The sequence below is a fragment of the Henckelia pumila genome, chromosome 4 (assembly GCF_033568475.1).
Source record: "Henckelia pumila isolate YLH828 chromosome 4, ASM3356847v2, whole genome shotgun sequence".
Classification (NCBI taxonomy): domain Eukaryota; kingdom Viridiplantae; phylum Streptophyta; class Magnoliopsida; order Lamiales; family Gesneriaceae; genus Henckelia; species Henckelia pumila.
The window spans coordinates 49,687,981-49,704,865 of NC_133123.1; the positions used below are offsets into that span (position 1 = coordinate 49,687,981).

The 16,885-nt window shown below is 40.4% G+C and overlaps 1 protein-coding gene across 1 annotated transcript; it reads right to left on the reverse strand.

Moving 5' to 3' along the window:
• Positions 1-13,659: 13,659 nt before the first annotated feature.
• On the reverse strand, positions 13,660-16,625 carry LOC140864704 (ADP-ribosylation factor-like protein 8a). Its single transcript, XM_073269018.1, has 6 exons — positions 16,392-16,625; positions 14,841-14,922; positions 14,717-14,749; positions 14,481-14,602; positions 14,052-14,213; positions 13,660-13,932 (listed from the first exon to the last, which is right to left on the reverse strand). The coding sequence occupies exons 1-6, from the start codon at positions 16,589-16,591 to the stop codon at positions 13,815-13,817; spliced, it is 717 nt and encodes a 238-aa protein (XP_073125119.1). The 5' UTR covers positions 16,592-16,625; the 3' UTR covers positions 13,660-13,814.
• Positions 16,626-16,885: the final 260 nt, after the last annotated feature.

Consider the following 16,885-nt stretch of genomic DNA (forward strand, 5'->3'; position numbering starts at 1 on the left):
CATCCGCCACATACCGTCGCAACAGAGATACGTGGAACACGTCGTGAATACTGGATAGATGCGGTGGCAAAGCTAGTCGATAAGCCAAATCGCCAATGCTCTCCAAGATCTCAAACGGACTGATAAATCTGGGAGACAACTTGCCCTTAAGGCCAAATCTGAGAATCTTGCGGAAAGGTGACACTCTCAGAAACACTTTCTCCCCGACCTCGAACTGCAAAGGCCTACGCTTGATATTAGCATAGCTGGCCTGACGATCCTGTGCAGTCTTAATCCGTTTCTTGATCTGATCAACAATGTCTATCGCCTGCTGGATAAATTCCGGTCCCTCAGCCTGTCTCTCCCCCACTTCTTCCCAAAAGAGTGGAGTACGACAACGTCGCCCATACAACGCCTCAAAAGGTGCCATCCCAATACTAGTATGATAGATGTTGTTGTAAGCGAACTCGATCAACGGCAAATGATCCTGCCAGGCTGGACCAAAATCCAAGACGCACGCTCTAAGCATATCCTCTAGCGTACGGATAGTGCGCTCTGACTGACCATCAGTCTCCGGATAATAGGCTGTACTCAAACTGAGAGTAGTACCCATCGCACGCTGAACACTCCCCCGAAATCTAGAAGTAAACCTGGGGTCCCGATCGCTGACAATGCTCACAGGCACTCCATGAAGTCGAACGATCTCCTGAATGTACATCCGTGCCATGCGATCCACAGAGTACTCTCGGCTATAGGCAATGAAATGCGCTGACTTGGTGAGTCGGTCCACCACAACCCAGATAGCATCACAGTTCCTCGGGGATACCGGTAAATGGGTCACAAAGTCCATAGTGATAAACTCCCATTTCCATTCAGGAATAGGCAGACTGTGAAGCAATCCTCCAGGTCGTCGGTGCTCTGCCTTGACATGTTGACATACCAAACATCTTGAAACAAACTGATAAACACTGTGTTTCATTCCCTTCCACCAGAAACGAGTACGTAGATCCTTGTACATCTTGTTGCTCCCAGGATGAATACTCAACTTAGTGCGATGCGCCTGAGACAAAATCTCCTCTCTCAACTCTTCATCCTGCGGAATCACAAGCCTACCAGACAAACACAGAAAACCATCTGACTGATAATGAAATCCAGACGAGCTACCCTCGTTAGCTAGACGAGCTAAACGCTGGGTCTTCGAATCAGACATCTAAGCATCTCGGATCCGCGAATACAAGGCTGGCTCAGATAATATCGCAAACATCTGGATACTCTGCGTACCTTTCTTATGTTTGAAGGTATAACCTGAAGTACAACAGTCACTGATCGCACTAGACATAGAACAAGTCTGAAGTGCGGATAATCGCACCTTGCGACTCAAAGCATCAGCGGTGAGATTAGCAGCTCCCGGATGGTACTTAATCTCGCAATCATAATCCTTAAGCAAGTCCATCCAACGTCTCTGCCTCATGTTCAACTCCGCCTGAGTGAACAAATCCTTGAGACTCTTATGATTGGTGAAGATCTCAAATTTCTCGCCATACAGATAATGACGCCAGATCTTCAAAGCGAACACAATGGCTGCTAACTCTAAATCATGGACTGGGTAGTTGTCCTCGTGAAGCTTCAGCTGTCTAGAAGCGTATGCGATCACATGCCCATTCTGAGTCAGGACACAACCTAACCCCTGAAGAGAAACATCCGTGTAAACTACATACCCTCCAGATCGTGACGGTAATGCCAACACCGGCGCAGAAGTTAACCGCCGTCGAAGCTCACGGAAATTCTCTTTGCACTCGGAGGACCACTTGAAATCCACACCCTTGCGGGTAAGCTACGTCAACGGTCGAGCTAACTGAGAGAAGTTCAGAATAAAGCGACGATAATATCCTGCTAGACCCAGAAAACTACGGATCTCAGCAACTGTCATCGGACGCGACCAATTAAGTACCGCTTCAATCTTGCTTGGATCAACAGAAATCCCTTCCCTAGATATGATATGGCCAAGAAAGACCACTCTATCCATCCAGAACTCACACTTGCTCGTCTTGGCGTACAACTGCTCATCTCGAAGAGTCTGTAGTACCAACCGCAAGTGAGAAACATGCTCTTCCGTATTACGCGAATACACCAAGATATCATCAATGAAGAACACGACAAACTTGTCCAAATACTCCCAGAAGACACGGTTCATCAAATCCATGAATATAGCCGGCACATTAGTTAAACCAAATGGCATCACTAGAAACTCGTAATGCCCATAGCGAGTACGGAATGCAGTCTTGGCTACGTCCTGATCACGGACTCTCAACTGATGATACCCAGATCTCAAGTCAATCTTGGAGTAAACTGACGTGCCCTGCAGCTGATCGAACAAGTCATCAATACGAGGCAACGGATACTTGTTCTTCACAGTGACTCGATTCAGCTGCCGATAGTCAATGCACAGCCGCATCGACCCATCCTTCTTCTTCACGAAGAGAACAGGAGCTCCCCAAGGAGATACACTAGGACGAATGTATCCCTTGTCCAAAAGATCCTGTAGCTAATTCTTCAACTCACGCATCTCTGACGGAGCCAGACGATACGGTGCTCTAGAAATAGGCGAAGTACCCGGCACCAACTCTATGCCAAACTCGACTTCCCTAGCAGGAGGAAAACCCGGAATCTCATCAGGAAATACATCTGGAAATTCATCCACAACAGGAATGCTCTCTAACCCAATACTCTCAGCGGACAAATCAACTGCATAGATAAGGTAGCCTTCCCCGCCAGACTCTAGAGCTCGACAGGCTCTCAAAGCTGATACCAAAGGAATCGGGGGTCGCGCTCCCTCACCATAGAAAAACCAACTCTCACTCCCTTCCGGATGAAAGCGTACTAATCTCTGATAGCAGTCCACTGAAGCTCGATAGGTAGTCAACATATCTATTCCCAGAATGCAATCAAAGTCGTCCATCGCCAGGACCATGAGATTCGCTAACAGAATGTTCCCTTCGAACTCTAAAGGGCAACCCATCACTAGACGCTTAGCCAAAGCAGATTGGCCCGTCGGAGTAGAAACAGACATCACTACGTCTAGTGCAATGCATGGTAACTTATGCCTCTTAACAAAACGTGCAGAAATGAAGGAATGAGATGCACCAGTGTCAATAAGTACAAGAGAAGGTATACCATAAAGCAGAAATTTACCTGCGATGACTTTCTCATTCTCCTCCACAGCCTGATCATGTCTCAGGGCAAACACTTGGCCAGAAGCTCGTGGCCTCAAATGAGAACTCCCAGCAGACTGTCCCTGCGACCTCTGCTGAACGGTGGCCTGAGAACCCGATCCTGAACCAGAACCAGAACCGCCTCCCCCAGACTGTGGACAATCTCTCCGGATATGACCAGTCTCTCCACAACGGAAACAAGCTCCAAAAGCTCTGCGGCACTTGTCGGATGGATGGTTCTTCCCACAGTGATCACACTTGTCTTCTTACCGAAACGGACAACACCTCCAGAACCAGAGGAAGAAGAAGATCAAGACTTCTTGAAAGTTTGGGCACGGGGACCCAAAGAACTAGCAGGTCTCGACTGAGAGAAAGACCTGTTCCGCCGAATGTTGTCCTCCGCCTGGTGACAACGGCTCACCAAACCCTCGTAGGACATGTCATCGCCAACCGCCACACGGTCATGGATCTCAGGGTTAAGGCCCTGAAGGAACAGATTATATTTCATCTCTGAGCTATCAGCAATCTCGGGACAATAGGATAACAGATCAAAGAACCTCTGCTGATACTCATCGATAGACATGGCTCCCTGTCGCAGACTCAGTAGCTCGCCTGCCTTCGACTGACGGAGTGCAGGAGGAAAATACCGCTTTCGGAAAGCTGTGCGGAACTCGGTCCAGGTGGCCACTCCTCTCGCCGTAACAAAAGGTGCAGAAGTAAACCTCCACCACCTGCGCGCACGCCCATCTAGAAGATAGCCAAGGGTCTCCACCTTCTGCTCATCGGTGCATTGGAAAGTCTGAAAAGTCATCTCCATGCGGTCTAACCAGTTCTCCGCATCCTCCGGAGACTCACCTCCAACTAAGGGCTTAGGACCCATAGCTAAGAATCGACGCACAGTGAAACGCTCGTCGTCATGGTGACGATGACGCCGTTCTCGACGAGGCTCCCGGTCGGCATCACCCCAACGCCCACCAACACTGCCATGAGAACTCTGGTCGTCACGATTTGACATCTACAAAAATACCTCAAGATGAGACTAAATCCCAAGAAATCTTTTGCATGCTCTGATACCATAAATGTAGTGACCCTTACCCGGATCACCTACTAAACAGAACTTAGGCATGCAATTAACTTAATTAAACAGATATCAGAATAAAACTGCGGAAACCATAAATAGTTTACAACCCCAAGTAAAGGAATCTGTAATTTATCCAATAATATACAACCAAATCGAATAGCTGTATAAACCCAAACAACAGTAATAAAACCTAAGCGAAGCTCCAGCCGGCCAACCGCTGACTAGCCCCTCCTGGATCCACCCTCCTCGTCCAATCGCAAACCTGCCCCATGGAATAGGGTGTCCAGAAAATACAGAGTACGATACGTGAGCATAAAGCGCTCAGTACGAGAGTATGAGTATACATGCATGCAAAGTGAACTCCCTATAGACTCGAGGTCAAGGATCAGATAACAGAGACAGACCGGGCCCTGGTATGTAGCACGCTGTGCCGTCGCTTCAGGAGGTGGCTCCCATACCGAGATAATCGTGGAAATGCCAGACCCAAATCGATGGAAGTCCATCCACTAAAAGGATAGGGTACAACCCTACTAACAGATATCTCGAAAGAGATACTGAAAGAGTGGGTGCCCGGTGAGCCAACTTGTGGCTAAGGGCTTTGATGACTCTTTGTATAAACAATCTTTTGTTTAATATAATTTACACTTTTATTAATGGCAATGACTTTGTCTTTCTTCATATTGTGATATTGTGATATACTATTGTTGTTTTGATAAAGACCTTGAATATACTATAGTGTATGTAAGATGTGGTAGAACATGGAGATGTCTATCATGAAACACATCTTATAGTCACTGTATATTCTAAACTGTTCCTAGTCGATTGAGCCGTCCGATAATAAGGATAAGGATCGCTCGAGCTTGAGACTAGCATTTGCGATGCAGAGTACCACGTTTCATTGGTAAGGAACATAGAGATGTTCGAAGCATGCAAATGGATATTCATATGATGAATGATCGAACTACCCTATCCGGACTTTCCAAGTGGTTATCACTTATCGAGTGGATAAAGTCCGCGGTTTTGGTTGTACACCATTAGTCCTTACTACTTGAGACATCATTGAGACTCTATATGCTAGTACTGTGCTTTGACTCGTTTACCGACTCTATTGGGGTCATCAGGTGTCGGGATTGGGTACAGTTACAACACATATAGGAGTCGATGCTTTGTTGTCAAGGATTCACCACATACTTGCGAGTGTGGATATCCTATGCGATCTGAGGAGATATTAGTGTGACGAATCTCTGGCCAGAGTACATGATGTGATTTAAGAAATGGTTTCTTAGTAGCACATGCGATGTCACTATTTGATCTTCAAGATGTATTGCATAGTTATCGAATCTCGAGCGACTCTCGATATACCAATGGTTGTTGATTCGATCGGGATATTTGGATGAAGGGACCGTACTGTACGCTAACCAAAATCTACTAGTTCTTGTAGGCACTATTAGTGATACCTAGGGAATCATGGGGCGATGTTGCTAGGCGCTCATACCATGATTCGATGGGCAAGTCGGAAATTGTTGTTCCGAGTCACAAGGAGTTGTGAGCCCACGGCTAGCTGTATCCCTGAACCATTGAGGGTCACACAGTGTAATGGATTTTTAATCCCCGTTGAGATAGTTAAATTTAAAGAGTTAAATTTAATGAACGAAGAAGTTGGACTTCTTATTTAAGAGTAGAGGAGTAAGATTTCCTAAAATGACATAGGGATGGCCATTTTTGGAAATCACTGAATTCGGATTCAGAAAAATTTATCTTGACTTTAAAAGGTGCAGAAATGGTTTCTGTGCACATTGGTGAAATCGGTTTATCAATCAGAGTCACGATGAATTTTATATTAATTTCTGAACATGCGGGCTTTGCTTGTCGGGCTTGAACTTATGACTAATGGGCCCTAAGCTGTTAGTGGCCTACATTATAAATAAGTTATTGCAGTACAGAAATTAGATACAACAAGGTCACAATTTTCGAAAACCTAAGTATTTTTCTAACAAGTGTGGCCGCCCCCCTCCCTGTCTACTCGAGAAAAATCCAGCCTGTGATTTTGAATTACAGTCTTGTTTAACGGATCAAATTCGTTAATCTCTTCGTAGAAACTTCTGATAGATTTTCTAGTGCAATCTATTAGAGGGATTAAATATCTATTCGTGGACCTGATTGAAGAACAGTTCGTCCATCAGTTCCAGGGATATACAACAAGAGCAGAGAAATCTGTTGGTGTCCAAAATCTCGATTCGAGATTAAAGGTAAAAATTTTATAATTGTTATTTAATTTTTACACACACAATTTAATCGTAAGGTTGATACCCATTATGAAATCGTTCCATACAAAAATTTTAAATTTCCGCTGCACCGGGTATCAATCATAATTGATCTGAACGCCGCGTTCTCCAACAGATACAGCAAGATGCAAATGAATGCAGCATAATATCATGGCATATAAATCATGCGGTCACATAATACATGCATACTCAGTCAGGATATCTCGAACAGTACTTTCGTACCTCAAAACAGTGCAAGCTCTACCAACTCTAGGTCCACGCCTATAGTCTACTCTACACTGCCAAATGATACTACTATCATTAAAGTGCTCTAAAAGCCTTAACTAAGCTATTGCATACTCCTAAATATTTATAGGAAGCAAAAGCTATACCTTCGTCCGTCGTTAGCCCTTTGATGTCGATGCCTCCAGAACTTGGGCACAACTCCGCTACGACTACCGAACGCCTCGCCGACCTCCGGACCAAGCCTAAGAAGACTAGAACAGCTCCAAAAGGACTAGAAAGGAAAGGAGAACTCGGAATTGGCAAATGAAAGTGAAGTCTCGGCCTTCTATTTATAGACAACGATCGGAACTTCCGATCCTTGATCGGAACGTCCGAACCTCGATCGGAACGTCCGATCCTGCCATCGGAGCTTCCGAAGATCCTGATCTGCCACGTGTCAAAATATCACTTGTTGACTCCGGATAGGGGTGATCGGAGCCTCCGGTCCTGATCGGAGCTTCCGATCCAACCACACGTCATGCCTGACGTAATAACATTGGTGCCTCCGATCGCTCATCGGAGCTTCCGATCTTGTTCGGAGCTTCCGATCGTGCCTTCAGAGCTTCCGATCCGGCCAATACCCAATTCAATTAATTAGCATTAATCCTTTAATTACTCAATTAGGGTACGGGCTACTACATTAGACTTTCAGATGATCGTTGTGCCATAAAAGGTGAACACATATCCAGTCAATGACTTCCTCGTGTCTAAGTTCCCAGAAAAATCTGAATCCACATATCCAACCACCGGATCAATCCCATCTTGCTTTTTCTCAAACTTCAACCCCAACCCAGTTGTGTTTATGAGATATAGGAGAATCCATTTCAGAGCTTCCCAATTATATGTACCCGGATTAGCCATAAATCTTGATGCAACACTGATTGTGTATGCCATATCAGGCCTACTACACACCATTCCATATATGAGACTCCTACTCCACTAGCATATGGAATACCAGCCATCTTCATCTTGTCTTCCTCACTTTCAGGTGACTGGCTTGCAGATAACTTCAATTGATGTCCCAGAGGGGTCAAGACAGATTTTGCCTGATTCATGTTATGCTTCAGAACAACCTTCCTCAAATAGTTCTTCTGACTCAGATGAATCTCCTGTCTTTTTATGTTTCTCATTCATTATGTCCATGCCCAAAATTATGTTCGTTTATCCTAGATCTTTCATCTCAAATTCTGAGTTGAGCTGCTATTTCAAGGATGATATATATGCCCTACTTTTACTTGCAATAAAAATATCATCGACGTAAATCAGTAGATACAAGATAACCTGCCCTTCATCCTTTTTCAGATAGACACATCTTTCAAATTGGCTTCTCACAAAACCAATATCAATCATGAACTCATCAAACCTCCTGTTCCACTGCCTCGAACTCTACTTTATCCCATACAATGATTTCCTCATTAAGAAGACCTTATCCTCTGTTTTCTGATGTATGAAGCCCATAGGTTGTTCCATATATATAGTTTCTTTCAGGTCACCATGTAGAAACGCAGTTTTCACATCCATCTGCTCAAGCTCCAACTCGATCTGGTTCACCAGTGCTAACATAATCCGGATGGAACAATGTTTGACCACTGGAGAATAGACTTCATTAAAATCTATTCCTTCTACTAACCAAAACTCTTTGCAACCAATCTGGCTTTATACTTGATCTGATCTGTACCAGGAGTTCCTTCCTTCTGTTTATAGATCCACTTGCATCCCAATGTCTTCTGATGCTTCGGTCTGCCTACTAGCTTACAGGTTTGATTCTTCTCAAATGAGTTCATCTCTTCATTCATAGCTTCAATCCACTTGTTTTTATGCTTACTCGCCATAGCTTCATCGTAATTATTCGGCTCTGAATACTCCACCTCCTCAGCTACTGTAAGTTCATACCAAGCCAGATCAGCTTCACCAAACCTCTTAGGAGCTCTGATCTCCCTTCTGGTTATGTCCCTTGCAAGATTATAGGTACTCAAATCCTCTTTTGGATCACCCGCTGTCACATTCTCATCTTGCATCTCATCTGACCCTGTATCTGGCACAGAAGACTCCACCTCAAACGGTAGTTTATCATTCACACTGATCTGACTTTCCTTTTCATTTGTATTCATTTTATATCCCAGTTTGGATTAATCAAAATTTACATCTCTGGTGTTGAAGCACTTTGGACCTCTTGACTCCAGGTTCCAAACCTTATAACCCTTCACACAATCCGGATACCCAATGAATATACATCTGACTGCCCTTGCTTCCAACTTGTCCTGTTTCAGATGAGCATATGCAAGACATCTGAATACCCTCAAGTTTGAATATTCTGCAGGTGTTCCACTCCAATTTTCCATTGGTGTCTTGAAACCAATTGCACTGGATGGAAACTTATTGACCAAATAGCACGCAGTAGATAATGCTTCTCCCCAAAAGGACTTAGAAAGAGAAGCATTGATCAACATACAATTGACCCTTTCCAGAAGAGTTCTGTTCATTCTCTCTGCTAGGCCAATTTGATGTGGTGTTCCTGACACTGTTCTGTGTCTGGTAATGCATTTCTCCTTACATAACTTCACAAACTTATCTGATAAGAATTCCAACCCATTATCTGTTCTCAGTTGTTTAACTCTTCGATCACTCTTGTTCTCAATTGCCAGCAGTCATTCTCTGAACTTGTCATAAGCTTCATCCTTAGTCTTTAAGATGAAAATCCATACTCTTCTTGAGTAATCATCTATCAAAGACATGAAGTATATGCCTCTACCATGAGTTTTTGTCCGAGAAGGACCCCATAGATCTGAATGAATGTAGGTCAATGATTGCTCAGTTGTGTGACTTCCTTGACCAAACGATACTCTTTTTGATTTCTCAAGAGCACAGCTATCACACAACTCCAGTGATTCTATCTTATCTCCACCTAACAAAAACTGTTTAGACAGCTCATGTAATCCCTTCTCACTTACATGTCCAAGCCTAAGATGTCATAGCTTGGTTCTGTCCTACTGTTCCTGAATACTTGTTGTACTTCCAATAATTGTTTCACCTTGTAGTACATATAGGAGGTTCCTTTTGACAGCCTACATAACAATCAGAGATCCTTTTGTCACTGAGAGACTTTCTGCTCCTGATTTGAATGAATATCCCTGAGCATCAAGCATTCCTAATGATATCAAGTTTCTCTTCAACTCGGGCATATACCTCACCTTAGTGAGTACTCGGTCAATCCCATCATGCATCCTTATTCTTATGTTTCCAAATCCCGTTATCCTGCATGACTGATTATTTCCCAATAGTACCATGCCCTGATCTGATTCCTCCAACTTTTCAAACCAAGATCTTATAGGACACATGTGAAAGGAGCATCTTGAATCCGGTATCCATTCGTGGTTTTGATCACCTTTAAAAACCACCAATACTTCTGCTGATTCATATCCATCTGAAGCTACGGCCAGAGTACCATCTTCCATGGGTTTTTCCTGTTGCTTCCCTTTCCTTTCTGAACAATCTCTTCTTAGATGTCCAACCTTCTGACATGCATAGCACTTCATATTACCCAAATTTCTGTTCTGATATATCTTTCTTGACTCTTTGATCTGAACTTTGGCCTGTATTTCCCATTGGATGTCCTCTTACCACTTCTGCCCCTTGCCGTAAGACCTTCTCCATGTGATTCAGTGTTTGTGTTTGACTTTCTCTAAAGTTCCTTGGATTGAATAGCCGACATAACTTCTTCCAAAGTTATCGTCTGTTCTCTTCCATAGAGCAAAGCATCCCTGAAATTTGCATATGCTTTAGGAAGTGCATTCAAAAGTATCAAAGCCCGATCTTCATCTTCAAGTTTTACTTCAATATTCTCCAAGTCATCCAATATCTTGGTGAATTCTTCGATCTGGTCTTCAAGGTTCTTCTCATCCTTGATCAAAAAGGAGTACAACCTTTGTTTTATGTACAGATGGTTAGCCAGAGAATTTGAAATGTATAAATTCTCGATTTTAAGCCACACAGCCGCTGCAGATTCTTCTCTTGCCACCTCCCGAAGAGGTCTATCACCCAGACAGAAAATAATTGCACTATGTGCTTTCTCGAGTAATTCATCTTTGTTCTTTATCTCATCAGACATCTCATTCTTCTTCTTAAGAGCTTCCTAAGAGCTTCCACCAATCCTTATTGTATCAGGATTTCCCGCATCTTAATTCTCCAGGGTGAGAAATCGTTCTTGCCAGTAAACTTCTCAATATCAAACTTCATTGATCTCACCGTCTTTGCTTAGTTTCCCACAGAATGCGCCACTTGTTAGAAATCAATCCAGAAGACTTTGGTATTCCGAGAATTCACCACGCAATCACAGCAACAAGAACAATAACACAATCCCAGAAACAGATAAAATCAATGCACACAGATCAAACACCAACTCATGCGAAAGCAAATAAACGACACAAGTATTTACGTGATTCGGCAAGGAATTTTCCTACGTCCACGGGAGAGCAACACAACACTTTATTAATCACCAACAGAAGAAATCCAAGCTCATAAACAAGAGCTTATTATAGAAATAGCCCAGAAAACTCTAACGCTAGATACAGACTCAATTAAAGCTTGTTATCCTTGAATTATTCCCGTCACAATCTGCGCCCCAGTTCTCTCCTCTGAAATCTCTCTTTTCTTCTCTCTCAAATAATTTCTGGAGGTTGAAGAATTTCATTTTCTGTTATGTTCGTTGCGGCCAGCTTCCATCTGCTTATATAGAGAATTATGCCGACTTTCATCTTGGGCTTTAGTTCAATAACAACTTACGGCCCGATTATAAAGTTAACATGGTCCAACCCGATAAGTCATCTTACATCAGTCTGATCTACTCTCGTACTTCGATCTGCATTGATCTGCCTTCAAGCTTACAGCCTCTCGGACACTTCATCTGACTTCTATCCGAGTCCCAGTACTCGAGCAATCGATCTGTATGAACTCATCCGAAGACTCATCTGACCATCAACTTCGATCTGATCCTACTATTCGATCTGACCATAAACTCATATGATCACTGAATTCATCTGATTTGTACTATTTGATCTGATCTCTTCTCTATTCTTATTCAATCTAACAGAAGCATACTTCAACATCTGGAGTTTGAAGAATTTGATTTTCTATTATGTTCGTTGCGGCCAGCTTCCATCTGCTTATATAGAAAATTACACCGACTTTCATCTTGGGCTTTAGGTCAACAACAACTTACGGTCCAATTATAATTCAACATGGTCCAACCAGATAAGTCTTTTCACTTCCATCTGATCTGCTCTCGTACTTTGATCTGCCTCCAAGCTTACAACTTCACGGACAATTCATCTGACTTCTAACCTAGTCCCAGTACTCAAGCAATCGATCTTCCTGAACTCATCCAAAGACTCATCTCACCATCAACTTCGATCTGACCCCCAGTATTCGATCTGACCATGAACTCATCTGATCACTGAATTCATCTGATATGTACTCTTTGATCTGATCTCTTCTCTATTCTTATTCAATCTGATAGAAGCATATTTCAACATGGGATAAGCTGGATTGGCAACAGCTGTTGAATTTGGCAAACGGAATTTCAACGTCGGAGAGTTGGGGTGCGCTGGATTTGGAAAAGCTATTGAATAATTAGATCAATCTATTTCTACTGTAAAAGTACGAGTAATGCAAAAAATTTTATAAGTGTCAAATTTCATTATTTTTACTTTGAAATTATAATTTTAAAATACATAATGATCGATCTGTATAAATTTTAATAATTTTTTGTTTCGAAAAATGTAGAGGCATGAGATAAGTGAATATGCATAAAAGCTCTTGTGATTATGATAATATAATATTAAAATATTAATAAAAAATTTAAAAAAAAAAGTAGTTATGTTATTTTAGTTTGAAATTATCATATTAAAATACATAATGAGATATATATAAATAGTTATAGTTACGAAGGAAATAAACAGACATACATTTTTACCATCATAATAAAAATAACTAAATGTTTTAGAAATTTTTAGTCATTTTTAAAAGATGTTCTTAAGATAATTTATGGATAGAAAATCATCATAAATGTTATTATAAATTATTTTAATACATTAGAACAAAAAATAAAGAATTGTCTGCAGGGTCGGACCTCTTATGAGGCCGAAGAGGTCGTTGCTTCAGGGCCCGGCCCAACTGGGGGCTCATTTTTTAAAAAAACTTATATTGTATTTGTTTGTGGTTCATGAAGCAAGAAATGATCAAACAAAAAAATAATTCACATAGTCTTTATGAAATGCCCGGTCCAATACCAATTTAAATTTTTAAATCTAATTTAATACACTTCAATGAGTTTAAGTTGCTAAACTTTCACTTTAATTTTTGTGGAGTTGAAATTATGAAGCTAATATCAAAATTATATAAAATTGATGTAATTTTTTATTGATTTAGTGATTGTTTTAGATTTAAATAATGGGGTAAGAATTTTTTGAATATATAGTCATATATAGTTAATGATAAACTTTTTATTGATTTTGAATTTTAGAATATCATTATGAATTACCGACTTTATATTCATTTTAATAATTAATATGTATAACGAAAGAACATTTAAAATATATCCTAAATATATATATTGAGCTTAAAAGAGAAAAATGAAACAAATAGAGGAGACATTAAATTCAAATTCAAGGTGTGATTTTGACAAATATTTTAGTAGAAAGAAAAGAAAAATAATTAGAGGATAATTTGATGATTGAAATTAAGTCATTGTTCACTGTTATTAACCATAACAAAAAGGCCATTTTATTTTTCGCCTGAGGCCCATCAAATACAGGTACCGCTATGATAATCATACAAGAAAGGAAGAAAATTGGAGCCCTTAATGTGATTGTAATCGAAAACAGAGACAAATCATATCCTAAATGATAATTAAAAGGAAATACTTTTTAACATACAACACTCTCACAACTGGATCACAAAAAATCCGCGCAAAAGAAGAGTTTGGAGTCGTAACAATCAGCTCTTTGACTTTGAATGCTTGACCAGCCAATCAATGACCTGATCGATGTTCGTGGAGTTCTTGCATGATATCATGAAACAGCAAACTTCCCGATCTGTGATGTATTTCATATCCCTGCGCAACACAATTTGCTTAATTAAAATTTGCTAGAAGAAAAATATGTAGAAGCGAATGCTAGTCCACAGACATGATAGTTGAGCTTTCCACGATTGAAATTGCACTTCTAAACTTACATTTGCTCGGTTAAGGCCTGTTTAGACAGTGCCTGAGGCTTGTCAATCTTGTTTCCTAGTACCAGCAGAGGAATACCACTTAGAGATGGTTTGCTCAGCAAATCATGAAGCTCACTTTTGGAGATATTGACGTTCTCATGATCAGCAGCATCAACAACATAGCTACAAAAATTCACAGTTAAAAGAGAGTAAATTGAAGTGGTATTATATATTTAGACTTGCGCATCAATAACTTCATCATTAGATGTATTTACTGATCATATTTCTTAGAAGATGCACAATTACTTGACCACCATGATTTGAATTCGGAGTATATTGGTCACATTTCTTGACTGATTGTTTCAGTATAGGAAAATGTCTTCCGGTAAGGAAAGAGCAACACTAATCGTAGTATAAACTAAATCGCAGAAGATGGAGATAATAGCTTACACAATAGCAGAAACTGCACGACAGTATCGCTCCCACATGCTGCGAAATCTTGGCTGACCTCCTAGATCCCATAATTTTATTGTAACATTCCCTTTAGTAACCTTCCGCATATTAAATCCTACCTGAATGATAAAAAAATCCAACTCGCATATTCAAATTACTTATACTGACAATCTAGAAGATAACTAACAATAACAAGATATAATAACTAATGTGGATTAAACCAGAAAAGTTACCGTAGGGATCATGTCTTCACTATATCCACCAGTCTAACAAAAAAAAAAGAGAGAGAGAGTAAATGCAAGTGCTTTGCACAGGTGTGCAAATATGCACGAATGGATAGTGCATTTATTTACTTACAGCGACAACATTTACAAGTGAAGTTTTCCCAGCATTTTGAAGACCTATCAAAGAAAGCTCCATTTCTTGCTTGAAAAACAGGCTGAAAGAATTAGGGAATGATGAGAGAAACTATAAAATACAAGACCAAAGTAAATGAGCAAAATGATAAACATATCCTGATATTACTTTCTGAAAGTCAAATTTGATGATCGTTAACACTCTAATTTAGACATAGTTCTCAATCCTAACTATCCTCGACAGAGTCACCAATCGCCACATAAACTCTCTATTCATGATCTTGCATCTATATGAATGGGTCATAGAAAAACAAATGATTAACTTGGATCATTAAGTCACCAATATAGATACTTGCCGCAGAGTTCGTATAAATTTTGCCAAATTGACTTTGACAACTCATGATGTTCGGATCACATTGAATAGCACATTGGAGGTATTTGAAGTTGGATAGACAAGTGTCAACAAAGAGTTGCAAACTTACACGAACAAATTAGTAGTCAACGCATGCTTTGAATTGGTTAATTACACTCATTTTGTTTAACTAAATTCAACATATAAACACTTGAAGAACATAATTGCCACATGCTGTGTGATAATCACCACCAGAACAATAAGTCCTTCAAAAAAATTAAAAATATTAAAAGTCCACTAATGTAAGTTCAAGTATATAATGATATGATAATAAGATGGTGTCCGATAAATAGCTCCATGTGTTTCCAGTCAATGGCCACCATGCAGCACCTTTGAATGCATGAATCATTTTTCCTTTTTGTAATTTGCTCTGAAATTTTAGATGTAATTTGCCAAACTGGTAAGGATACTGAATTACCATCGTTTCTACTAAATATTACCTTCATGACTCCATTAATACACCAACTCTCGTGAAACTTATGGGTACAAACTACAAGCTTGGGAGAATACAGCGTACTAGTACAATTTGGATTCATGGACACGGCTGAATCATGGAATGAAAAAGAAAGACCACATTCAACTAGCAGGATGAAGATGAAACATGGAGTGTAAAAAGCATACGTGATAAATAATCATCACAACAGGGTTATCTCAATCTGCTCAAGAAAGTGGCTAAAATAAATAAATTACCATTCACCATATAACGAAGCCCAGGCTTATAATTGATATAGCTAGACCAGACAAAAAAAATAAAGTAACAATACAACTGCAGCACAGCACACTCAAACCCAGGAACTTCACTTCTTCCACCCCAGATTATGGTCATCTAACAAAAATAATCCTAAATTCTAAGTCCCAGAAATAAAAATAAAAAAAAAATAAAAAAAAAAAAGCTGATAGATAAAGCATAAACATACTCATAAATTATAAAAAAAATTCCAACGCAGAGCGCAAACAAGCCGACTATATAATTCCTAGCCGATGAAGACCAACAAAAGTCAGCTAAAATTATCGTGTAAATCAACTCAATGAGCAAACCAAAAACTCTAACAACAACAATCGCATCGAATCACATTCATTTACATGCATCTAATATCTACGCTGAAAAACAACAAATATGAAAAATAGCAGGAACCAAACCTTCGTAGCCAATTGAGAAAAGCTTCCCAGAGACCCATGGCTTCCAATTGATCGCGATAGATCTCTATAAATTGACTTCCCCACCCCCCCTTCTCCTTCTCGGCGAGTTCCTGCGTATACAAAGGATATATACTCACAAAAATGGCGGAAGGATTCGAGCAGCTGTTTGGTGGACCAATTAGATAAGCGGGGTGGCGCATCGCGGATTGATTGGCCCACTTGCGTAACTTAGCACGTGCTGCTTTATATCAATATACAACACGTCACTAGTACACACATTCAAATACTAGTTAGCCCCAAAAGACATTCCCATTGGTGAGAAGATCATTGTTTGACTGTGGTCAGAATTTCGTTTTTTTTTAATTATGTGATTAGCTTAATTTGCAAGTTATTATATTAGTCGGGATGAACATAGATTCTCATGATTTGTTTATGATGTTAGAACGCTAAAGATAACTCTAAAATCAAATAACACACAAGTTAAATATCTATTA

Excerpts from the sequence above, each read along its gene's own strand:
- LOC140864704 (XM_073269018.1), bottom strand. The coding sequence starts at position 16,591 with ATGCGCCACCCCGCTTATCTAATTGGTCCACCAAACAGCTGCTCGAAT. Across the intron at positions 14,214-14,480 it reads CGTGCAGTTTCTGCTATTGT|CTATGTTGTTGATGCTGCTG; the intron begins GTAAGCTATTAT and ends GAATTTTTGTAG. Across the intron at positions 13,933-14,051 it reads CAGGCCTTAACCGAGCAAAT|GGATATGAAATACATCACAG; the intron begins GTAAGTTTAGAA and ends TGTGTTGCGCAG.